The following is a 25,467-nucleotide window of genomic DNA, read 5'->3' as shown; positions in this document are numbered from 1 at the left end:
TTTTTTGGGTGGGGGGTGTCAGTTTGGCATTTGCTCGGATTGCAGTGTATGTTTGATAGAGCAGTTTATGCGAACTTTTAATGTTAACGTATTTCAAAGTGATAAATTATCATCTGTTTGCTGTGCATATGCTATAGAAAGCATTATTGCTGCAGAGCAACTGTGTAAACAACACTGTAAATTGCTGAAACTCTTGCATATTCCAATCCCTGCACAGCATTCTCAGTCAACAAGCCTCTATTCTCTGCCTCATAAAAACTTGATGAATACCACTGGTGGTGGTGGTGGGGGGGGGGGGGGCATGATGTTTGTCTGTGGCCTCCACTACCCTCAATCAGTGGATATCACACAAGCTAGTTGCTCGATAAAGGCCTCAGTGGCAAGGGGAGCGTCTTTGTGACACAGTGTAGAGGTTGGAGACTCTGCACAGCTCCCCCAAACCATCACTAATGCACTGCTGTATTGATCCCAGACAGACATTATTGGTCTTCTTTATTATCTGTTCAGGGCCGTTTCTTGGCCCCGAGGCGCCATCCTGAGGGGTAACACACCACCTACCAGGCTGATGACCCAAACTGCTAAGCACATAAAACTTGTTGTTTGGAAAATATACAATTGCTAAAGTTGTGTTATCATAATGTAAATGGTGAGTTTTCTCACTTCTATTGCACTGTTGGTCACAGGTCATGTCCAAGAGTGAGTTTAGAGTTATGTCACATAGAGTATAACACATGCCGCTAAGACCTTTTAATGTTCTCAGTCATCCTTAACTATTTTGGTGGGCTTTTGTGTATGTGCCTCGTGACTGACATGAAATTGGTCGACCATGACGATCACCCAGAGACCTCAAGCAAATGTTCTATTTCTGCTTTAGCTGATGGCTACAAAACAAGGCTTTCTGTTTGTCAGTCTCTGTCAGCCCCCCACTGTCAATTTAGAGCCCATAAGCCATGCTACATTACACATGCTATGTTACACATATTTTAAGCTCAACATGTATAGAAAGCTGTTTGTATAACACAGGCCAATCATTTTGAGTTTTGTGGTCGTCGTCAGTGTTGTTGTACAAACATTTCCCTTGCCACTTAACTGGCCCAGTTATTTTTCATCTTGTCTTTGGTGTTGCCTTCAACAAAAAATTTTGGCCAAGTAGAGTAAATGCTAAACGGAATTTGTGCTCGTAATATCTATGTCAAAATTCTGTTGTGCGGAGACACACACACACACACACATTCACACCTAGGGACAATTTAGTGTGGCCGATTCACTTGACCTACATGTCTTCGGACTGTGGGAGGAAACCGGAGCACCTGGAGGAAACCTACGCAGACACGTGGAGAACATGCAAACTCCACACAGAGGACGACCCGGGACAACCCCCAAGGTTGGGCTACCTCGGGGCTCGAATCTAGGACCTTCTTGCTGTGAGGCGACTGCACTAACCATTGTGTGTCGGCCCTGTGATGGTCTGGCGGTCTGTCCAGGGTGTCTCCCCGCCTGCCGCCCAATGACTGCTGGGATAGGCTCCAGCATCCCCGTGACCCTGAGAGCAGGATTAAGCAGTTTGGATAACGGATGGATGGAATTCTCTTGTGCATTTATTTATTTATTTATTTTTATTCTATCTGTTGGGGCATGGACTATCTTACATTATTCCCAGTAACTTCTGCTTGAGAATTAGATGGCTCCTACAGTGTGTTACTTGGAAGGCCTCAACCTGTAAGAATAATGTCTGCACCACATCATAACATAGTCAGAAAGCTGACAGTACTTCCCTAATGAATCTGATTGTAGGTTTCTGTGTGTCATCCCAGCACACTGTTTAGTTTAGTTTGCTGGTGGTTTGTCACCCAGGGGTCAACAAGTATTACAGTGGAAACAACATAGTGAAGTTTTTGGGTTTTTTTCACCGACCATTCAGATGATGTGCGTACTTATTACATAAATATAATGTCATGAAACAGACAGCTTTTCTCTTTTACTGAATTTAATTGACTGAAAGACAGTAGCCCACTGTTGGCTATTGCACTGTAACAAAAAATCAGCTGCTTCAGTCTTACGAAAACGATTTTTAAAGTAGACTAGGCAGGCCTGCCCACAGAAATGACTGGGCCCCCGAACAGGCCCAGAGAATGGGACCCCCCCCCCCCCCAAGAGTCTGCTTTACTCATATCAACACATGCATGTATTCGCTCTCTCTCTCTCTCTCTCTCTCTCTCTCTCTCTCTCTCTCTCTCTCTCTCTCTCTCTCTCTCTCTCTCTCTCTCTCTCTCTCTCTCACTCTCTCTCTCTCCTACTAAACACATACTTATAAATTGAGAGAGACTTATTTAGTAACGGGGGCTACATAAGCGTGCGCGCGCACACACACACACCTTAATAGAACTATTTGACACACTTTTTTTTGTTTTTTGGATTTTCTTTTCTCCCTAATTGTATCCGGCCAATTACACCACTCTTCCGAGCTGTCCCGGTCGCTGCTCCACCCCCTCTGTCGATCTGGGGAGGGCTGCAGACTACCACATGTCTCCTCTGATACGTGTTGAGTCGCCAGCCGCTTCTTTTCACCTGACAGTGAGGAGTTTCACCAGGGGGATGTAGCGTGTGGGAGGATCATGCTATTCCCCCCCAGTTGTCCCTCCCCCCCGAACAGGCGCCCCGACCGACCAGAGGAGGCACTAGTGCAGTGACACATACCCACATCCGGCTTCCCACCCGCAGACACGGCCACTTGTGTCTGTAGGGACGCCCGACCAAGCCGGAGGTAACACGGAGATTTGAACCAGCGATCCCCATGTTGGTAGGCAATGGAATAGACCCCTACGCTACCCAGGCACCCCCTCTTTGACACACTTTAACACTAAGGTCAACAAAGATCTACACTTACCACTTACATCACCCATTTCCCAGTAGAAAATGCAATTTCTTACCCTATGGCTTCATCTTTGCCTCTTATACAGCCATCTTGCTTGTGTTACTACAGGCAAAGTCCTTTATAATGTCTTTAAAGCCCATCTGTTTAGCTAGTTCCCACTCAGTGGCAAGTATTGCCATTATCATTGCTTGTATTGAGGATGAACATCATTATTGCTGGTGTCCATGGGCCCCCCTAGTGGCTGGGCCCCAGTAAGCCCCCCCCCCCCCTTATGGGCAGCCCTGACTAGGTTACAGTAACACTGCTAAAGGCTTTTGCACACAGAGTCCAAATTTGTCCTGTTTAAATTTCACACCTTGGCTACAAATGCGAACAAGAGAGCCGAACATGTAAGTCTCTCCCTGCCAGTACATAGCCTCTCCAACAGCAAGCCCTATGTAGTGCCTCCTCGTGGCAACACACGGTAACTGGGTATACCTTGGACGCTGGCTGAACTACAAGGGACTCTGAGGAGGTCTGGCCCCTAGATGTGTGGTACACAGGCCCACCGGTGTGTGGATATTCCCTGATGCCCACGAACCAGCCCCCAGCTATGGCTTAAATAGTACCACTGCCTAGTGGATACCTCGGGAGAGGAATAGGCTACGGGAGTAAACCCCTACAGAAAATCAACATCCACAGTACTGTTGTTTTTCTTGCCCTTTTGTATGTGTTTAATTCAGAGAGTACTGCTGGCGTCGTGTGTGGCTGCCACTTCTCCCTCTCGTAGCCCCCCCCCTCCCCTTCCACCCCTGTATGTTTGTGTTTATCTGTTGTCTTGTTTCACCCTGTTTATTGTAAAGTGACTGTGAGTGTTAGAAAAGCGCTATATAAGATTGATTTATTATTATTATTATTTACAAAGGGGGCAGACTTCTAATGTGTTAGAGTTTTGACCATTGTTATCTAGTTCAAGGCAAAGTTTTGCTGGCATGGGACAAATTGAATTTTTCGTTTGCAGGACAGTACACGGATGACCACCAGTATCAGGTCTCCCCCCCCCCCCCCCCAGTTCTCCCCAGGTTAATTTTATTGGGTTGAAGCATGACATGAAGCTCTACAGACTTCTGTGACTTTGACAAAATGAATGTGTGAGATTAGGGAGAGACAAATCTCATAAAATGCTGACAAATTTTCCTTAGACAATACATGGCAGGATTTGGCACCTCCATTTAAAGCAGGCTTAGCTGACACTGGCAGACAATCTTAGCAGGTAAATACACACCCTCCTTAATCCCGACCACATATACCATCCAGTGTAGGAATACATACGTGTATGTCTGTTGAGCTCAGGTTGGGAGTCTTGCTTAAAGTTTTTGATGCATTTTTTTTTTAATATATATATTCCAGTTGTAGCAGGAGAGCTGAAAGTACAATATTACTGTAGAAGACAGCTCATTTAGGCATAAAAAGCAGAAACATTCTGAGACTACAAAATCGGCTTCCCATCCGTTGCACACACAGCAGCTACAGATTTCATACTTAATGACATTAGAAAATTTAATCCTAGCACTCTGGTTTCGGGCTTTGGGGGTTTTCTTCAGAATCAGAAACACTTTATTTGTCATTTCATTTCATGCACTTGCGTACACATAAAATGAAATGAAACATAGTTTTCCCCAGCCCACAGCAGTGCAACACAGAGACAAAAACACATCCAAAAACTACAAGAACGCATATATCAAAACTAACATATATATCTAAACCAAAAGTAAAAAAAAAAAATCACTATCCAGGAGAACGAACACCAGCCAGGATGACTGTCGGTACTGCCAGTCTGCGTGGGCTAGCGGTTAGCTTAGCCTGCCCTGCTTCTGCGTCCTGTCAGTCTGCCCTCGGTGTTTCCTCTTCGGGCGCAGCTCCGGTCAGGGCTGTGGTCCTTGGGCCTACAGGACGAAGCAGACCAAGTTCCCTCAGCCGATTCAACGTTAGCCCCCCCAGCCAGACAACTTTGACAAACCTCCCCGCACTCCACATGACGACACTAAAAACACAGTTAAGGCTAGGCAAGGCCACCGCCAGACCGCCCTCAGTGTTATCGGAACTGCCGGTCTGCATGGGCTAGCAGTTAGCTTAGCCTGCCCCGCTTCTGTGTCCTGTCAGACCGCCCTAGATGTTACCTCTTCAGGCACAGCTCCAGGCCCGGCCGTAGTCCCTGGGCCCACAAGACACAGCAGACCAAGCTCTCCCAGCCGATCCAGTGCCAGCTCTCCCAGCCATCAAACAAAGACAGGCTTAGACGCAGACGTGGACAAAGACACTGCATGGATGGCACTGGGTGAGGTCACCGCCAACGTGAATTCGTGCCGCCATCTTCCCACACCAGTACTGGGGGATGCCTCTGCAAACATAATTTTGCACCACCATCTTCATTTTGACATAATTGATTCTGTGTAGTCTTTCAGTGTATTTGCAAAGATTGCCTATAGAACTGATTAATTTGGAGTCACTTGAGTGAAATCACAGATCCCAAATTGATCAGCAGCAAAAATGTAAACGTTAAGCTACTTGGTTAGCAAGCTGTAACATGGGACACACACATATGATTATATACAGTGCTATGGCAAAAATTGGTTACATTAGAAAATGCCTTGTGTTATGATCATAAAAACTTCACTATACAGTGGCTTCGAAAATTTTTACCTTCTATTGATTTTTTTCATTGTTTTGACATGTTGCAAAGTGAAATTAAAATGTACTTAAATTAGATTTTCCCCCCTTTAGAATTAATATTCTATAATGAAAAATAAGAAATAAAATAAAAAATGTAAAATTAAAAAACTGTTCTGAATGAAAACTAAAAGCCCTGAAAATTACTTAAGTATTCACCCTTTTTGTATTAAGTTAAATTACGTCAGGTATATTCAATTTTCTCGAGATCACCCTGAACGCCTTAATAAAAACCACCTGCAATTGTATGATTGCACAATGGATATAATCTTTGTGAGGTCGCACAACTAAATAGCAAATCAAATTAGTCTTACTGTCATCAGGACCAGGGAACTGCCCATGGAACATCACAATGAAGTTTTTAGGAAGCAAAAAGCTGGAGGTTATAAAAGCTTGGCAAAGTTTTGAACATTTCTAGAAGAACCGTAAATGGACGTAACATGACACATTCTAGACATTATCAAGATCAGGCCATTCTACCAAACTGAGCAACTGTTAAAAAAAAAGTTTTCAGATAGGTGACCAAGACACTAGCTACAAAGTTTTACCTTTCTATCCATAAGTACCATATCACAGCATTACATGCAAAATTAAGAAGAAGAAAGAAAGCCACTTTATTTTTGTCATTGTACAGTTACAATGAAATTAATTTTCTTACCAAGTTAAACTGCAACCGTTGGGTCGTCGGCGAGTAAACCGGCACCCCCACTTCAACCCTTGGGTTGTTGTGAGGAGGGTGTGTGGACACCCAGCAGGACTAAAAACAAAACCTGTCAAAGGGCGGATGAGTTCCTCTCTGAACCGGCCATCCATACCTGGAGAGGAGATAGGGACCCCAGATACTCCCCCTACTGAAACACAATGATGACTCAACCTGTTGAGTCATCAGCTGTGCTCCTAGGACCTTCATAGGTTACGGAACTGATGACGATGATGATTGTATAGGAGCAGTGGGCAGCTGCAGCACCCGGGGACCACCTGCAGTTCTTCTTTCCATTGCCTTGCTTGGGGGTACAGGCAGAAGTATTAACCCTAACATGCATGTCTTTTTGATGGTGGGGGGAAACTGGAGCACCTGTAGGAAACCCACGCAGACACTGGTAGAACATGGAAACTCCACACAGAAAGGACCTGGGACAGCGTGGGGTTTGAACCCAGGACCTTCTTGCTGTGAGGCAACAGTGCTAACCACTGGGCCACTGTGCTGCCCAGCATGCAATGCCTGCATGTAATTAGCATCTTCTTGTATTACATGACAACACTGTGGTAGCTGAGAGACTATCACCTCTAAGGTGTGCAAAATTAACTAAATCCCTCAAACATAACACCTTTGCTTCCCTTAACCAGATGATTGTCAGTAAAAAAATATTCATAAAAACAAGTAGATGAGTCACTAATGTACTATAAATAATGATGAAGTTTGCTAGCATATAGAGAAAGTGAAGTGTCTCTTCCTAGCCTGACTATTATTTTACCTCTTAATGATTGTGATGCCAAATAGTGACGGCACCAGTGGTAAACAGAAATGGGGTCGAACACATAATTAGAAAATACTTCAATTGCAGTAGTTAGCAGATTCACCTCAGCAATACCTACAGTTGTAGCCTTTGTATCATAACCCTACACAAACTGGTAAGTGTGCATGTAAATATTAAGGCAAAAGTCGACCGACTTGATTATCTCTAGGGAAGTTGCACCTTACACAGCTGCTTACTGATTTTCTCACCACATCCTAATTGCCTTCATCGCAAAACAAATTAAGCCTCTGAGTCTTAAAGCTTTTAACAACATTTCCAGCATTCTTATTTTTGGAGGTTTTTGTTGTTGCTTCTCTGTTTTCGACTCTTTTGACCTTTTTACCCTTGTGCTGAGGAAGACTTAATTCCTGCCCCTGCTGCTTTCTGCTGTTTGAACATTTTATGCTTGTAGATTCATTCTGCACTCAGTTAGACTTCCCATAACAGCTGTTATATAATTCATTGAATTCCAGCTTGATGGATTTGACACGTTCTTTTTATAGCTGTTTTTCCGCATTCAACCATCCGGTTCCACTAACTCAATCTGTTTATCATACGTTTGCCTCAAGGTTTTGTTGTGTTCTTCATTTACATGTGATGGTACATCCAGACCCTTCTTAATGCTTCAGAGCATTCACCTGATCTATCAGGTGGTATTAATGTCTCTCAAGCTTACGCTTCTTTGAACACTTGGACTGAATGTGGGCCACCTGACATTAACTCTATATTTAATTTTAACTGGCAGGTTGGATAACATTGGGTTTTTTGTTTTTTTTTACCTTTTGAAATAAGAATTACTTTTACTTTTCAATGTATTGTGAATGTACGAATGAGTCAAACTGCTCTCTGACCTGTCTGAATGGACTGAGGCGAGGTGGCAACAATAATAAAGATGATGATAGTAATAATAGTTCAAAAATCTTTCGACCGGGGCATCTTGGCAGCGTGGCGGTCTATTCTGTTGCCTACCAACACGGGCATTGCTGGTTCAAATCCTCGTGTTACTCCAGCTTGGTCGGGCATCCCTACAGACACAATTGGCCGTGTCTGCAGGTGGGAAGCTGCATGTGGGTATGTGTCCTGGTCGCTGCACTAGTGCCTGGTCGGTTGGGTGCCCGTTCAGGGAGAACTGGGAGGAATAGCGTGACCCTCCCATGCGCTACGTCCCCCTAGTGAAACTCCTCACCATCAGGTGAGGAGTTTCACTGGCGACTCCACATGTATCAGAGGAGGCATGTGGCAGTCTACAGCCCTCCCCGGATCGGCAGAGGAGATGGAGCAGCGACCGGGACGGTTCGGAAGAGTGCGGTAATTGGACGGGTACAATTGGGGAGAAAATGGGGGAGGAAAGCCAAAAAAAAAAGTCTTTCGACCATCTTATTGCTCTCTGTTCATTCAGTACTTGTAAATAACAGCAACAACTCTTAACACCACTTTGACAGAAGAAGAAAATAAATTACATCCATTTTGTTTTGGATGGCCCCCTGAAAAAAACCTAATGGGCAAAATAAATTGCCAACTCAAAAAATATTTGGACAGTGTTTAGAAAGAGTGGTCATGTCTCAACCTCATATCTAAACAGATTATGTTACAGCACTACAACCACCAATAGAGCCAAAACTGGTCCAGAACAGGGGTGGGTGTAAAACCCGCTCAAACCCCCAACCTCTGCTCCAGAGATAATAAGGCGAGCAGTGATTTGTGTAATCCAAACGTTTCATTGGATCTTCACTTCAGCGAGCGCCAGGTTAACAAGATTATGGCGTGCTTTACTTGGATGATCAACAGGAATTGAAAACACACACTATGAATCATCCGCAGTTACGTCTTGTTCTGTCCTGATGACATGGGTGACAGATGGTGCAGTGTGTGGGACATGAGACCACTGGTTCTTCCAGGAACATGTTGTCTGCTACTCACCATACAGTCATTAGAAATGCCAAAGCAAATGGCTGAATTTGATTTTATGTTTGATTGCTTAGTTGAACAGTGCTAATGATATTTTATTGCTCAGTAGGGTGAACGCCCTATATAAAAAGGGTACACAGTATGAAAACATGCTCACTGTATTGTAATACAAGGGCAGCATTGTTTTCTCCCACTCCCACCACTATTGCGAAATATGGAGCTAATGGCGAGCCGGCTGCAGCTGGCCGGAGCGACAATTTAATTTTGCCCGCACAGTTGTGAGGGCCTCTTGTCCATGCACTGTCTTTGAGAAAACCTGGCTCAGCATGGATGGACAGACTTGGTCCCCAATCCAGCTTCGTTCTACTTCTTTTGTTGTTTTGTTACAAGTGAATAATTTCGATAATCTGAGAAAGTTTATTATCCTGTTAAAGAAATTAAGTCAAGTCAAACTTTATTTATATAGCACATTTCATACACAGGGCGACACAATGTGCTTTACATAAAATGACTATGATTGCAACTCAATCATAAAGGTGCAAATACCGAAAATAAATATACATGTCAGCAGATGTTAGTGCAAACTATACAAATATCAAAATATACAAAACAAACACACACACACCCCAAAAATTTAGCCGTAGGCTGTTTTAAAAAGTAGGGTTTTAAACCTGTTTCTAAATTTGTCCAGTGTGGGGGCCTCTCTCAGGTCCTCGGGCAGGGCGCTCCATCTACTAGGGGTGTAAATACAAATGTAGCTTCCCCTGCTCGAGACCTAGCACGAGGGATGGTTAAAAAACCACTGCTGTTGGACCGGAGGGTTCTTGCTGGTTTGTTAATTAGCATGTCTTATATAGTGTGGTGCAAGGCCATTTAGAGCTTTGTATACAGTTTACAGAATTACACATTTTAATATCATTTTTCATTGTCCGTTCCAAAAGCTTTAATCCCAATCTATTTTTACTGCACTGGTTTAACCACTTTAATTCAAAATAGTGAAAATTCTCAGATGCAGAACACTTATTCTAGCCTTCATAATCCCCATGCAGCATCTATTAGGCATAGTGAGAATTGCGTTAGCCCTCACAAAGCCAAGTGGTATATGTTTTGCAGCTGTACTTAAAGGTTACTATTTGGAGATGAGTCGTGTCACTTCACAGGCGTTACACTGGAGTTGCTTCAATGAAACGGTGCATTTACAAGTCAGGTCACACAGAGCACATGAGCACATTACTCCGGCCGTCTCACACCCATGATAAGAACATCTGCACACATACACGAAGACTCTGCCACTCGGTTGGTCAGCTATTGTTCTGAAGTCAGCACTGCTCAGTAGATGCTGGAGCACCATGAAGTTCATCTAACCAATCCAGTGACCACCCACCTCCTAAAACGAAACATTTCACCCTTTGAGGGCGGCATGGTGGCGCAGTGGTTAACACGGTCACCTCACAGCAAGAAGGTCCTGGGTTCGAGCCCCGGGGTAGTCCAGCCTTGGGGGTCATCTCAGGTCGTCCTCTGTGGAGTTTGCACATTCTCCCCATGTCTACGTGGGTTTCCTCTGGGTGCTCCGGTTTTCTCCCACAGTCCAAAGACATGTAGGTCAGGTGACTCGGCCGTACTAAATTGCCCCTAGGTGTGAATGTGTGGGTGTGTGTGTGTGTGTGTGTGTGTGTGTGTCTGCCTGCCCTGTGATGGCCTGGCAGCTTGTCCAGGGTGTCTCCCCGCCTGTCGTCTAATGACTGCTGGGATAGGCTCCAGCATCCCTGCGACCCTGAGAGTGGGGTAAGCGGTTTGGTTAATGGATGAATGGATGGATTTCACTCTGATTCCATGGAAAGATCTCAAGAGGTCTGTCCTTTGCCACTAACAGTGCAGAATACAAATGCCAGAATACAAAGTCCCAGCTTTATGCTGACTGTGTGCTCTTCGCTTTCAATTAGGGAATATTGATTAGCCCCAAGGTGTGGATGTAATTCTTTCACAATATGGTTCATGCACTCTCCCTTTCTCTCCTTTTTTTCTAGCATCGCTCTGCTATGACACTTAATGGCTGGTGAATGTGAACACTTTCTTTTTTTTTCTCGATAAGCTGTAACAAGTAAATGTCAAACAGTGTATTTAAATGTATAAGCTTCGTCAGCATCTAAACTTTAATCTGGCTGGTGCTTGAAAATTCAATTGCATTTTACTTTTTTTGCTTCATGGGTTTGAAATGGGTTTTTTTTTTCTAGCCCTGTGAATGATGCAATCCCATTTATGCAGGTCAAGTCTCAGACAAGTGATACTGAATCTCATTTGATCAGGCTTACAGTTTTATACATGAAACAGCCTGGACCTTGTAAAACTAAATTATTATGCCAGAGTAATTTCCTCCAGCTCCTGTGCCTCCACGTACACTTTAAAGCCCTTAGACAGACAGTCATGTCTTCTGATTTGGCTGTGTTATTGTCCCCAGTCAGTGTCAGTCCTGTTCTCTTTCCCACCAAGCTACTTAAACTTTATTATCTATCCTATAGACACAGTGGACCACCAGACGGGCTTGGTGGTACCTGGTCTTGGCCTCAATGGCCCTGCCTGTTTTGGATGAAGTGACAGCTCAGGCCAGCTGGTGCTCTGTTTTGAAAGAATTATATGTGGAACAAAAGGAATGGAAGGGATAAGATACCTGCTGGCTCAGTGACATTAAACCAGAAGTGGTGTTGGGGGGCCAGTAGGGGGCAGTCTTCCATCTGGTCCTAATTTTTAAAAAAATAAAATCTCAATGCCCCACTGCAGTGATGGGGACACTGTTGTAGGAGATGCCGTCCTTCAGATGAGACGTTAGACTGAGGTCTTGACTCACTGTGGTCATTATGCCTATGGCGGGCGTCCGGGTATTCCGTTGCCTATCAACATGGAGTTCGCCGGTTCGAATCCCTGTGTTACCTTTGGCTTGGTCGTGCGTCCCTACAGACACAATTGGCCGTGTCTGCAGGTGGGAAGCTGCATGTGGGTATGTGTCCTGGTCGCTGCACTAGCGCCTCCTCTGGTCAGTCGGGGCACCTTTTCAGGAGGAGGGGGAACTGGGGGGAATAGCGTGATCCTCCCATGCGCTAGGTCCCCCTGGTGAAACTCCTCACTGTCAGTGAAAAGAAGCAGCTGGCGACTCCACATGTATCAGGGGAGGCATGTGGTAGTCTGCAGCCCTCCCCGGATTGGCAGAGGGGATGGAGCAGCGACCGGGACGGCTCGGAAGAGTGGGGTAATTGGGCGGATAAGATTGGGGGAAAAATCCACACAAAAAAAGATCCCATGGTACTTATCACAAAGTGTAGGGGGTTCCTCGGTGTCCTGGCAAAATTCCCAACCTGGCTCTCTCCATCTGGCCACCTAATCATCCCCCTATGTACTTGGCTAAATGATTCCTCCCTCTCCACCTCAAGCTGATGTGTGGTGAGTGTTCTGGCGCAAAATGGCTGCCGTGTATCACCCATGTGGGTGCTGCACATTGGTGGTGCACATTGGTGGTGGTTGAAGTGAGTTGTCCCCTTCAATGTGAAGCGCTTTGGGTGTCTAGAAAAGTGCTGTATAAATGGAATAATTATTATCATGATTATAATGCTGACTGCACTGTGCACACTTGCAGCCTTAAGCACTCATAACCATTATAGCAGCCATATTATATCCCTGTTCAGTCCCGCAAGGTCGCTTGTTCTCCATTTTGTGACTATTTAGATTTTAACAGTGTTAATATGGCAGTGGATTGACAGGTTATAAGTCCTAGTCATAGCAGTACAATTTATCTTCAGACAGGATGAGTATTAAATTGTTGTTTTACAATGTGGGGGAAAGCACAATCTTTAACAGCACAGAAGAATCTAGGTAGAAAGTGTGACTGGAGCACTATCTGGATTGTAAAATGAAAAAAAAAAGCATTTTATACAGTTTACATATCACGTAACAGTTAAAATGAATGCCCCAAAGGTGCATGTGTTTTAGTATTTTGTTTGTTTGTTTGTTCTCCAGGGACAGCCAGTCGGCCAGTGTGATTTTAGTATCCGGCTGTTGTGCATAGAAAAGGAGATCATTTCTCCACGAATGGAGAAGATGAAGACGGGACAGATTGACAAAACCAAGGAGCCCTTCAGTGTCCGAAATAAGCCCTTCTTTGACATCAATGCATCTCGCAAGGTAAGTTGAGCAAGAATACACCGTCTACCTTTTCCTTTGCAATCCCTTCTTGTTGCACTTTCATACATAACACATATTCATTTATGTACCTGATTTCAGATTGATATTTATCATTATTCTTTTAGAGCACATTTAAAACACTGTCCATGCATTTCAGAACAAACATTCATTCAACAGATATATATTATACCTATCTATCTATACCTACCTACATTGTATTGTCACAACCACTGAATTTAATGTCACTTCATCCATTTCTAAACCCAACTTCATCTTCATCCAGTGATTCGAACACATCCTATTCAAATCCCAATCAAGTGGAGAAACGATAAAATGAAATTTTTAGCTACTACTACACATATCCCATGGCGAAACAATAGATATTCTTTTATATTGCCAGTGTTTTTGTTAGTAATCATACAAGTGCTTTGATCAGGCTAACCCAAAGCAAATGCAATTTCCATTATTGGCAATATGGAGAAAATTCCATGAAGACTTACTGTTGCCAATAATGGAAATTGCGTTTGCCTTAATGCCAGAGGGCTTTGTAGATGTATCGTTAGCCTGATCAAAGCATTTGTATGATTACTTCCAAAAACTCCGCTCCTTAATATGATAATGAATTTTTCTTTTAAAAACATAGCCCTTCCCAACCCACAAGTGGACAATTGCGAAAAGATGGTGCAAAATTTCCTGTGGACAAAAAAAAAAATTAAGTAATTTAACATGTAAAATACATAACACTGTACATGATTGCAGTCTGTCGTTAAATTAAGTTTGAGAAAGGACACATTTGCATGGTATAATAAAATTGCTAAAACCATTTGCTCAAATGATTTGGTTTTGGAGTAGCTCTTATGCAGTAAAAGTTACATTTTTGTTTTTGTTTAAGGTGTAGGAACATGCATATTTATCTTTTCAAGGCTTATGAGCCCGTGTGATTTCTGGAGAAAATAGAGGTTACATGCTCCTAAAAAGCTGTAAAGCTATGACCATGGCATGCACTTCTTGCCTCATCAAAGATACGCTGAAGGTCAGTGCACAATTGCACCCAGCTTTTGTTCAAGCGGAGATCAGTAGGACATTGTGGCCCTTCGCATTCACACATGACAGAAGCGTGTGGAGGGACTGGAGTGGCATACAGTCTTTGTGCTGTCAAGTCAACAGCCAGCTTCATCACTGATATCTTTGTGGTCTGCTTTGTACTGAGTGAAATACTTAGGATGAATGACTGTGTTACCCCTAGCCTAACCCTGTGTGGTGGGCCCCTCTAAGCCCCTTTATACAAAATTGTCCACCATCCTTTGGGGGCATGCTGATGAAGATATTCTAGAAGTGAAGTCATTGGACCGTCTGGTTTTTCACTGCCTCATTGTTCAATGCAGTGACCATCTGCTCCCTGTACAACTGCATCGCTGTTGTGCCGGACGTGAAAAAGGGGAGCCGGAATCTGTTTTATTAATTCATGGTAGCACATCCGACTTTTGGCCTTCATGGATCTGTTGGAGGCTGGAGTTGTAAAGCAGCTTTTGTCTTTTGTTCGGCTTATGTTTTGTGTCTGCTGCACTGGTAACCTGGTAACTGGTGTCCGCTGCATGGTAACCTTTCCCCTCTAAATGAGGCGATTTTTTTGTTTTGTGAAATCGTCTTACAAAAGCCTCTTCATAGTGCGTAATTAGTACATTAACTCATCTAGGTTATGTATTTTTTGGAATTTCCCTCATCTATATGTTAATTATTAAGTGAACTTATCCTGCTGAAGATTTTGGCAGAACTGGACTACCCTGAATTAACATCTTGCAGCACAGTTTTTTTTTTCCTGGAGCTTGGTTTACCAGGTTACTAGCTAACAATCATGAAAATTTCTTCTGTGCATTTGCACTGGAAATGATTCCTTGAGGGGCGCAGTGGTTAGCGCGGTCGCCTCACAGTAAGAAGGTCCTGGGTTCGATCCCCGAGGTAGTCCAACTTTGGGGGTCATCCTGGGTCGTCCTGTGTGGAGTTTGCATGTTCTCCCTGTGTCTGCGTGGGTTTCCCCCAGGAGCTCCGGTTTCCTCCCACAGTCCAAAGACATGTAGGTCAGGTGAATTGGCGGTACTAAATTGTCCCTAGGTATGTGTGTGTGTGTGTGTGTGTGTGTGTGTGTGTGTGTGTGTGTGTGTGTGTGTGTGTGTGTGTGTGTGTGTGTGTGTGTGTGTGTGTGTGTGTGTGTGTGTGTGTGTGTGTGTGTGTGTGTGTGTGTGTGTGTGATAGTCTGGCAGCCTGTCCAGGGTGTCTCCCCACCTGCCGCCCAATGACTGCTGGGATAGGCTCCAGCATCCCCGCGACCCTGAGAGCAGGATAAGCAGTTCGGAAAATAGATGGATGGATGATTCCTTGAGAGTATAAATCTATCAGAAATTGTTTTGGATTTTTTTTTAATTTTATTAATTTTAAAGAATATTACTGTTTTGTAAATAAAAGTAGTGTCATAGTGTACACAGAACAGGAAAATGGTTAAAAAAAACCAGTGGAAAATGGCATGGAAATACTGATGGAAATATGACATTTCTGTTATTTTCATCCAGCTGTTTTTATACAAATGAATGGAAACAATTCTAACGATTATGCAAAATGATCGCAGTCAGATCAAATGTGCCATTAAATCATCGCAGAAGGGGCGCAACAAGATGACGTCATTAAAAGAGTGCCAGTCAAACAAAAAATGGTGGAAAATTACATGGAACTAGTGATGGAAAAATGACATTTCTGTTAGTTTCATCCAGCTGTTTTTATACAAATGAACGGAAACGATTCTAACGGTTATGCAAAATGATCGCCATCAGGTCAAATAATCGTGATCAGGCGATTATGTAGTAATTGTGACAGCCCTACTGCTGGGTGGAGATATCTCCAAAATAAGAAGAAGACGGCAGGGCCAGGTGTTGTCTGCTCCTTATACTACCCATGCTAGAGGGGTTATGATACTGATTCATAAATCTCTCCCACTACAGATCCAAAATATAGTTAAGGACCCTGCTGGTAGATATGTCATGGTCCAGGGTACTTTATTATTTGAAAATATAAATCTGATAAATGTGTATGGCCCAAATGAAGATGATCCTAAATTTTATAATAATCTGATTCAAAATCTCCCTGGGCAATGTATAATAGCTGGTGACTTAAATTGCACATTAGACCCGTTGAGAGACAAATCATCCAGTTTAGATAATACTCACACCAGATCAAGGAAGACAATATGCCATTTTATGAAAGAATTGAATTTGTTGGATATTTGGAGACATGGTAAACTAAATGCAGTAGAATATTCATGTTATTCCAGCACTTATAAAACTTACTCGCGTATAGGCTGCTTTTTAGTCTCAGCACTGCTTGTTTCCAAATTGATGAATGTCATTATAGCAGTATGGTTCTGTCCAACCATGCAGCCATATGTTGATTTACAGATACTAAACTTGTGAGTCATCCCCCGAAATGGCGCTTTCAACCAAGGTGGCTTGTGGACCCCACGTTCATAGATTTTTTTTTCCAGATAAACAAATTGATTTGTATTTTGAATGCAACACTTCCCAAACATTTGCTAACACAGGATGGGAGGCATTCAATGCATTTATTAGAGGTCAGATAATTGGTTTTACCAGCTCAGAAAAAAAGAGTGCCCAACTTGAAATGAAGACATTAGATGAGAAAATAAGAGCTAGAAACAGATCTCTACCAAAACAGGCCTAACTCTATAGATGCACATGCAAAACTAAAGTAAAAAACTGAGTATAATGAACTGTCAGCAAACAAAGCAGCTGACAATTTAATGACTCAAGCAGTCCTGCTATGACCAGGGAGAAAAGCCTGGGAAACTTTTAGCTTGGAGCATTAAACAACATTGCATTGAAACTTTACACGGTAGAACTATAGTGGACCCAACAGAAATTAATGAGGTCTTAAGGGTCTTCTATGAGAAATTGTATAACTCTGAGTGTTCTTCCAGCCTGGATATGTAGACACAATTCCTAAACAACCTTAATATTCCTAGAATTTCTGAAGAGGAAAGTAGAGCATTAGATGGAGAATTAAGGAAACTGGAAATTACAGAAGCGATTGGCTGTGTGCAGGCTCGAAAAGCAGCAGGTCCAGATGGCATCCCTATAGATATTTATAAAAAATTTCAGTCCAAATTACCTTCACCCCTTTTGGAGATGTTTCAGGAGTCCGTCGGGAACATTCTTTTCCCCACATCCATGAGGGGTGCCCTAATCACATTACTTCCAAAACCAGGAAAGCCAAACGCAAAATGTGAAAATATGTACCCAATTAGCCTTTTCTCCCTTTTTCTCCCCAATTGTATCCGGCCAATTACCCCACTCTTCTGAGCCATCCCTGTCACTGCTCCATCCCTCTGCCGATCTGGGGAGGGCTACAGACTACCACATGCTTCCTTCGATACATGTGGAGTCGCCAGCCACTTCTTTCCACCTGACATTGAGGAGTTTTGCCAGGGGGATGTAGTGCGTGGGAGGGTCACGCTATTCCCCCCCAGTCCCCCCCCCCGAACAGGCTCCCTGACTGACCAGAGGAGGCGCTAGTGCAGCGACCAGGACACATACCCACATCTGGCTTCCCCCTGCAGACACGGCCAATTGTGTCTGTAGGGACGCCCGACCAAGCCGGAGGTAGCACAGGGATTCAATCTGGCGATCCCCATGTTGGTCGGCAATGGATTAGACTGCCATGCTACCTGGACGCCTCCAATTAGCCTTTTAAATTCAGATACAAAAAGACTTTGCAAAGTTCTTAGGAGAAGATTGGAGGGCCTCCATCATCGGGTGGTGGGAGAGGACTAAAATTAATTTATTCAAGGTAGACAGGGCTTTCACAATGTCAGACAAGTGCTCAATATTTTACACAGCCAGAGAGGGGCAACAGACATGGCCTTACTCTCACTTGATGCAGAGAAGGCCTTTGACCATGTTGAATGGCCTTATCTATTTGAGGTGCTTATCCACTTCGGCTTTGGGGATACATTTTGTAAATGGGTTAGATTGCTTTCTACTGGGCTCACTGCAGAGGTGTTGACCAATAATATGGTCTCTAAACCTTTTAAGATCTCTAGAGGTTGCCCGCAAGGAAGTCCTTTATCACCATGGCTATTTATTCTTGCAATAGAGTCATTTCATATAGCGGTGAGGATGCATAGTGACATTTATGGAATTCGAGGTCATTTAGAACATAGATTTGCGCTCTTTGCTGATGATGTAACCTTGCTCCTAAAAAATCTAATCAGTTCTAATCCCCGCACTCCGAGATCTTACTAGAATATTGGGGAAAATATCTGGATGCAAAGGTAATCATTCAAAATTATCTATAATGTTACCTAAAGATTTAGAGAGGAAAAATAGCCACGCTTATGCTTCTATTTTCAACCCAATGGATAATTTCACATATCTGAGTGTAAAAATTGTCCTTGAGGTGAATATAATTGCTCAGATAAATTATGGCCCAATTCTGGAAGCTACTACCTCATCAGTAGAACGCTGGACAGCTTTACCTGTCTCAGTGATAAAGTTGTTTGAATCTAAATCTGAATCTGATTGGCAGGATAAATATTCTAAGAATGAACATACTCCCTAAATTTCTCTTTGTTCCAGAATCCCCACCCCACCCCACCCCACCCCACCCACCGCCGCCGCCATATGACCGAGGACGCCTTAAATACTCAAACATCCAGTGGTATTACTGGGCAACTCAACTGTGGTCCATCATGTTTTATTTTTCATCTGCAAACCCTCCTGCTTGGATGAATATAGAATCTTGTTCTGTTACGCAAGCTTACCATTGCACTTGTATTTGTATTCAATGAATTGCAAATACCCGAGAAAAAATACAGACAACCTTATTGTATTGAATATGATTAACGTTTGGTTTGACACTTTAAAATATTTGAATATAAACTCCTCCTGGTCACGCTTCTGTCCTATTTGGGGTAATGTCAACTTTAAACCAGGGAAATGAGACTCAGGATTTTGGTTATGTGCTGAAAAGGGGTTAAGGAAAGTGCAAGATCAGAATCAGAGTACTTTATATATACAGTGAAGATAAAGTACTTATGTCCTTTGCAGAAATTCATCCATCCATCCATTATCCAAACCGCTTATCCTGCTCTCAGAGTCACAGGGATGCTGGAGCCTATCCCAGCAGTCATTGGGCGGCAGGCAGGGAGACACCCTGGACAGACCGCCACCATCACAGGGCCTATATATTATTATTATTATTATTGTTATAATTATTATTATCAATATCACCAATTGCTGAATCAAAATACAGGATAATTATCTCAGTGGTATTGTAGTTTACAACAGTTACAATCAATTTTCTCTGGGCCCTTCAACATGTGTAGTTTTTTAATTCTTGTAGTTTTTTACCGTTGTGGCCAAGGCAGTAATAAAAGTGTATCCAAAAAACAAAAAAAAACTCACTGGCTCCTTTTACCTCGCTCTCCTACCTGGCTTATTTTTCACTGGGTTGACGGAATATTTTGTTTTCAACAAACGCAATTCTCAACCCACACACGACATCGGTAACCCTGTCATCTGTCGTCTATAATGGCAGCAGCAGTATTTACTTTTTCTGCTTTTCCTCATACCACACCTCATGCCTTTGCAGAAATACCAACCAAGTATGACATTCCAAAGAATCGCTTTTTCAAATATCTTTAGATTAGGAACTTTAAATTCTCATCTCAAAACCATTCATCAGATATACCCGTCATGTCCTCATTAGATATCGCCATCATGTCCTCATTAGAGGCAGCAATTTTAGGACATAGCTATGATAAAGGTTTAATTTCATCTTTGTGTGGCTTGTTTGAATCTGGGCCTGATGAATCCTCAGAATCAAAACTGAGATCATGGAAGGAAGATATAGATGATGAAATACCTTTAGAAGACTGGAGTAAGACATGTAGGAGGGCTCAGAGGCAGACACTCAACAGTAGCTTGAAACTTATACAGTATACATGTCTGATGCATACATACATAACTCCTGTTAAGCTGCACAAGTTCAGTTGTAATAAACCCTTATCAAGTGTAATGAGGCAAGAGGGACACTATACCACTGTATATGGGGATGTGTGAAAGTGAAATCCTTTTGACTAGATATTATTAATATGATTGATTAGTTTTTATCAAAGAAATTACCATTGGATCCTAAACTCTTTATTCTGGATATATATCCTATCAGCCATTACTTACAAATCAGAGAGCTGAAATCCATAGACTTGTGTATATTACAAGCTAAACGTATAATTGCTCTTAATTGGAAAAATGTTAATAGGCAAAGAATCGGAATGTGGATTACCCAATTTCCCCTCGGGGATGAATAAAGTATTCTGATTCTTATTAAAGAAATGGCTTCAAACATGTCAATGGAAAAGATCACGTATTTTGTTAGATGTAAATAAAATATATTTCATGGGGCCTTTCATGTACTTCTTAAGGCATAATGTTAATGACCTACTTCAGCAGGAATGAGGGAGTAGGGTACCATCAAGATGTTGTACATTGAGCTAACAAACACCCTTTATTTAGTTATCTATTTACTTATTTAAATTTTGAAAAAAAACTCCCCCCCTTTTTTTGTCTTTTACATCTACTCAGTTGATAGGGATGATTTATGGGAGGGAGAACAGGGTGGGAAATGTTTGCTGTGTTTTATATAATTGTTATTCATTGTATAATCTGAAATTATTTGCAAACTCAAAACCAATAAATGTTAAAAAACTTGGATTGAAACTAATTTCTAATACTTTTTAGATGTCTGTGAATGTTCTCTCTCAATACTTTTTAGATGCTTACTATTATGTACACGAGAGCTTAAATTACATAGTTAGAAGGCTATTGTGGATTTGGGTTTCCAGTGACTTTAAAATGGAGACGGAATATGAAAATCCTCACCATAGCGCCCTCCAGTCAAGAACCGTCTCCAGAAATTATTTTCTCAAAGTGGCCAAACGTTTGGGTTGCTGAATACATTTTTTTCCTGGTGGGAAAAAAATTAAATTAGACTTAATATGAGTTAGGTGTGTCTCCGAAGAGCTAACACTGGCATGATTGCTTTGTAAAATTCAAGTATTCCTCCATTTACCTAAACTTTACTCAAGGCGTTTTTCTGATTCAGATTTAATGGGATAGTTTTTTTTTTAGTAGTAGTAATTGGATAGTGCATAATATTGGATTGGTACTTTTCCCACACCCTTTATTAAAATGTGCAATATTCCCAACCCATTCATCAATTATGTAAAGTAATTAGGCCTCGGTTAAATAAACTCACCCAGTATCACAATTCAAAACCTGGACATCAACCTTTCACTGCCAACTTCAGTCACCTAGTAGTGGTTGTTTTTCGTCCATGAATGTCAGATTTATGGGGATATACTTCAAATGAAACCTTGGGGGAGGAAAATGACAGATTTCCCATCAGACAACAGTTGTCATCTTGAAATATCATTTCATTTGAAACCAAATTCGCTTAGCGACCTGAAACATAATTAATCTAGCTCCCTGTGAGATTGCAGTCCTTTCACCCAGCTGAGACTGATTGTCTAATCAAAGTGGCGAAGATTATATAAAAAATAGACTCTAGCTAGGAGAATCTGGAGTTCCTTGAGGTAGAAATGCTTTAGTGATGTACAATTTCAGGGTTCTGAACCATGCAGTTATTATTGATGTGTGCTCAAAAAACTCATTTTGTTTTCGGCGTGCTGTTTATCAGTCACTCAGAAGAGCCGTTTTACTAGAAGGTACTGATCTGTGTTGTCAGCTGTCATATTTGAACTAGACTCTGATCTCTAGTCATGCGACAACTTATATTTTGTAGTAACGGACAGCATTGTTTTATATAGCTCTTTATCCAGCTGCAACAGCCACTCAAAGCGCTTTACAATTAATCAATGCCTCACATTCATGGCGGCACTGTGGCGCAAGGGTTAGCGCGGTCACTTCACAGCAAGAAGGTCCTGGGTTTGGGCCCCGGGGTGGTCCAGTCTTGGAGGTCGTCCCAGGTTGTCCTCTGTTCCCCCAGTGTCTGCGTGGGGTTCCTCGGGGTGCTCCCGTTTCTTCCCACCGTCCAAAGATGTGCAGGTCAGGGGAATCAGCCACACTAAATTGTCCCTGGTGTGTATGTGTATGTGTGTGTGTGTGTGTGTGTGTGTGTGTGTGTGTGTGTGTGTGTGTGTGTGTGTGTGTGTGTGTGTGTGTGTGTGTGTGTGTGTCCGTCGTCCGTCCATCCTGTAATGGCGTGTCCAGGGTGTCTCCCTGCCTGCCGCCCAATGACTGCTGGGATAGGCTCCAGCATCCCTACGACCCTGAGAGCAGGATAAGCGGTTTGGATAATGGAGTGATAGTGGATTCACTTGCACACACTCATACACCAGTGATGGTGTCAGTCTTGCCAGGTAACAACCAGCTCATCGGGAGTAGTTGGGGGTTAGGTGTCTTGCTTAGGGACACCTGGACATTTTTGCGGGGAGGAACTGAGGATCGAACCGGCAACCCTCCACTTTACTGGGCGACGTGCTCTACCTCCTGATCCACTGCGGCCTCTAACACAAATCATGTTGAAGATTTCATCACAGTCCGAGTTTCTTGAATTGCCAGGTGCATTTTATGATAGAAAAAAGTGTCCCTGTCGTGGCTCTTCCCCAGAACCACACAAACTTTGGGTTACAGCTTGTCATTATCAGACCTCTTCTTGATCGAAGTCATGTCAGGCTTACCTCAAATGCTTTCGGGGGGGGGAGGCTTGTTTTTGTTTTTTGTGCTTGATGTTGGCCTCAGGTTGCAGATCCTAGACTGTGTGTTGAGTTAAACATGGCTGTCACAAGGCACATGATAATTATGGTGACAGGGAGGGATTTTGTGCACACACCTCCCTTGCAAGTGGGCTTAGACCTCATTACAAGGCCTGATTGTATTGAAATGTCATGCTGTTATTGCCCTCATATTGCTATTAACCCCGGACAAACATGTCTGAGTGCTGTTTCCTCTGTCGGAGAGAAATCGAAGTGGCAGGATGAAAGAAAGTAAATCCCTCTTAACAGTGTGCCTCATTAGCCGAGCACTGTCAGTCTGCTGGCTCCTCGCTGCCTTGCTGACCTCACACGCCCGTCAGCTGTCTCGTCTCCAGCAGCTCCCTTCACACGTTCTCGAGCCGCTGAAGACGAGGGAAGAGAAACGAGCCAGGTGCCCCTCTCTCCCGTCTCTCACCGAGGTTGCTGAACAAAGTTAAAATTAAACTGTGATATCCATCTCTGATATTGAACACCTTTCGGCGCCTAGCAACTCAAATTACAAACATAAGGAAGCAGATTACACACTTAATTTCCCCCGTCTGTGTTTTTGTCGCTCCAGAACATTGGAGCATGTGATTGTGTGCTTGCATGCATTGCTGTGTATATTTAATGGAGTTTTCAAGAGAGGTTTGATGGCTTAAAGTAGGCAAATCTGAGGCATATCGTTGTTTAAGCCATAGCCATGTTTCGAAGGCAGATTTAGCTCTAACAAGTATGCCAGTTTACAAATAGTGAGGTCACTGAGAAATTCAGTGTTGTATCTGTGTAACGCTTATATAACATTATGTTTCAACAGATGCTCAAAAGCAAAGGTGTAAAACTCTTTATCTCCCAGGATGTACTTTTTTTTCCTTGCAACACACCTCATAATTTGCAGGCTATTGGCTACACTTATGACCTGCTTTGTTTCCAGACCAGTGATTTTAAAGGCCCACGTTATTTTATTCTGTGTTTTATCAGAATAATTTGAACACGGGCATCCGGGTGGCGTGGCGGTCTATTCCGTTGCCTACCAACACGGGGATCGCCGGTTCGAATCCTCGTGTTACCTCCGGCTTGGTCGGGCGTCCCTACAGACACAATTGGCCGTGTCTGCGGGTGGGAAGCCGGATGTGGGTATGTGTCCTGGTCGCTGCACTAGCGCCTCCTCTGGTCAGTCAGGGCGCCTGTTCGGGGGGAGGGGGAACTGGGGGGAATAGTGTGATCCTTCCACAGGCTGTGTCCCCCTGGCTAAACTCCTCACTGTCAGGTGAAAAGAAGCGGCCGGCGACTCCACATGTATCGGAGGAGACGTGGTAGTCTGCAGCCCTCCCCGGATCGGCAGAGGGACGGCTCAGAAAATAGCGTAATTGGCCAAGTATAATTGGTGAGAAAAGCAAAAAACAAAACAAAAAAAAAACAGAATAATTTTAACACTGGTTTATGAAACACTTCTATTTCCCATTCATCAGCCTTCACTGCTTGCCCTGGTAACACACCCATCTCCCTAATGCCGGGTCAGGAATTACGTGCACCCGATCCCCTGCATCCTCTTTCTTGTTAAACCCGGTTGCAAAGGGAAACGCATTGCCTGTTGTATAAGGAGTTATCCTGCTTGAAAAAAACATAGACTGGATGACTAATAAGGTTAGTTTATGTTCATATATATACTATATATATATGATTTTTTTTTTCTCCTTCAAAGCCCCCAAGACATTACGCAATGCCTGATGATGCACAGGATTTCGGTACAGTAAAGGTCCTCTCGTCTTGAGAGTTGCTGTACATGTAGCAGCAGTGAGTGCATCAGATTATTTTTAGTTTTTTCTTCCCTCATGATGCTTCCCAAGTTCACAGAGCCTCAAAACTGATAGAAGGGATCTTCCTGTGATGTCAGCAGCTGTCAATTTTCACCTACACCATCTCATCTGTTTCTGGTCTGGTCTGGTCTTTGCTCCACTGCCTCCCCTCACTTGATGACTCATGGCGATGACACTACTTCCTTGCCTTCTTTCCCTCTCTCCCCATACTTTGCCTTTCCCAGGAAACCTGCACCACTCTTAACTACAACCGAGCAAATCCTCCCCATACATAAACTACGACTCATGGTGAAGCAGCATTCTACGGTTTCATTTTTATTTTTATTTATTCTCCGTATTCTATTTTTTATTACCTTATTTTCATATGTGCACTTTCACTTAATGTAAAGCATATTGCATTGCATTTTAATGTAAAAAATGTGCTAAATCAAATTTGGTTTACATCCACATCATCAATGCACAATCAGTGTAGTCACATATACTGTGACTGAGTCAGACTGACGTCGAACAAGCTTGCTGATTTCCCATTACAAGACAAATCAGAACCATTACACTACTCATCTTTGTTAGATAAAAATGAGCATCAAATTTGTGGTGCTTGTATTTTGCTTCTTTTTTTTTTTTTATTTGCTATCTTTTTCATTG

At 43.0% G+C, this 25,467-nt stretch overlaps 1 protein-coding gene across 1 annotated transcript in view; it reads left to right on the top strand.

The window, feature by feature from the left end:
- Nucleotides 1–25,467, top strand: part of rngtt (RNA guanylyltransferase and 5'-phosphatase) — a 165,575-nt gene that overhangs the window by 73,942 nt on the left and 66,166 nt on the right. The window contains exon 11 of the mRNA XM_056294589.1: nucleotides 13,018–13,182. Coding sequence (XP_056150564.1) covers nucleotides 13,018–13,182 — 165 coding nt within the window. The remainder of the gene's footprint in view (nucleotides 1–13,017; nucleotides 13,183–25,467) is intronic.

The sequence above is a fragment of the Lampris incognitus genome, chromosome 15 (genome assembly GCF_029633865.1).
Source record: "Lampris incognitus isolate fLamInc1 chromosome 15, fLamInc1.hap2, whole genome shotgun sequence".
In the NCBI taxonomy this organism is placed as follows: Eukaryota; Metazoa; Chordata; class Actinopteri; order Lampriformes; family Lampridae; genus Lampris; species Lampris incognitus.
The sequence above is the reverse complement of the archived record's forward strand: the minus strand, read 5'-3'. Positions and strand labels throughout refer to the sequence as shown.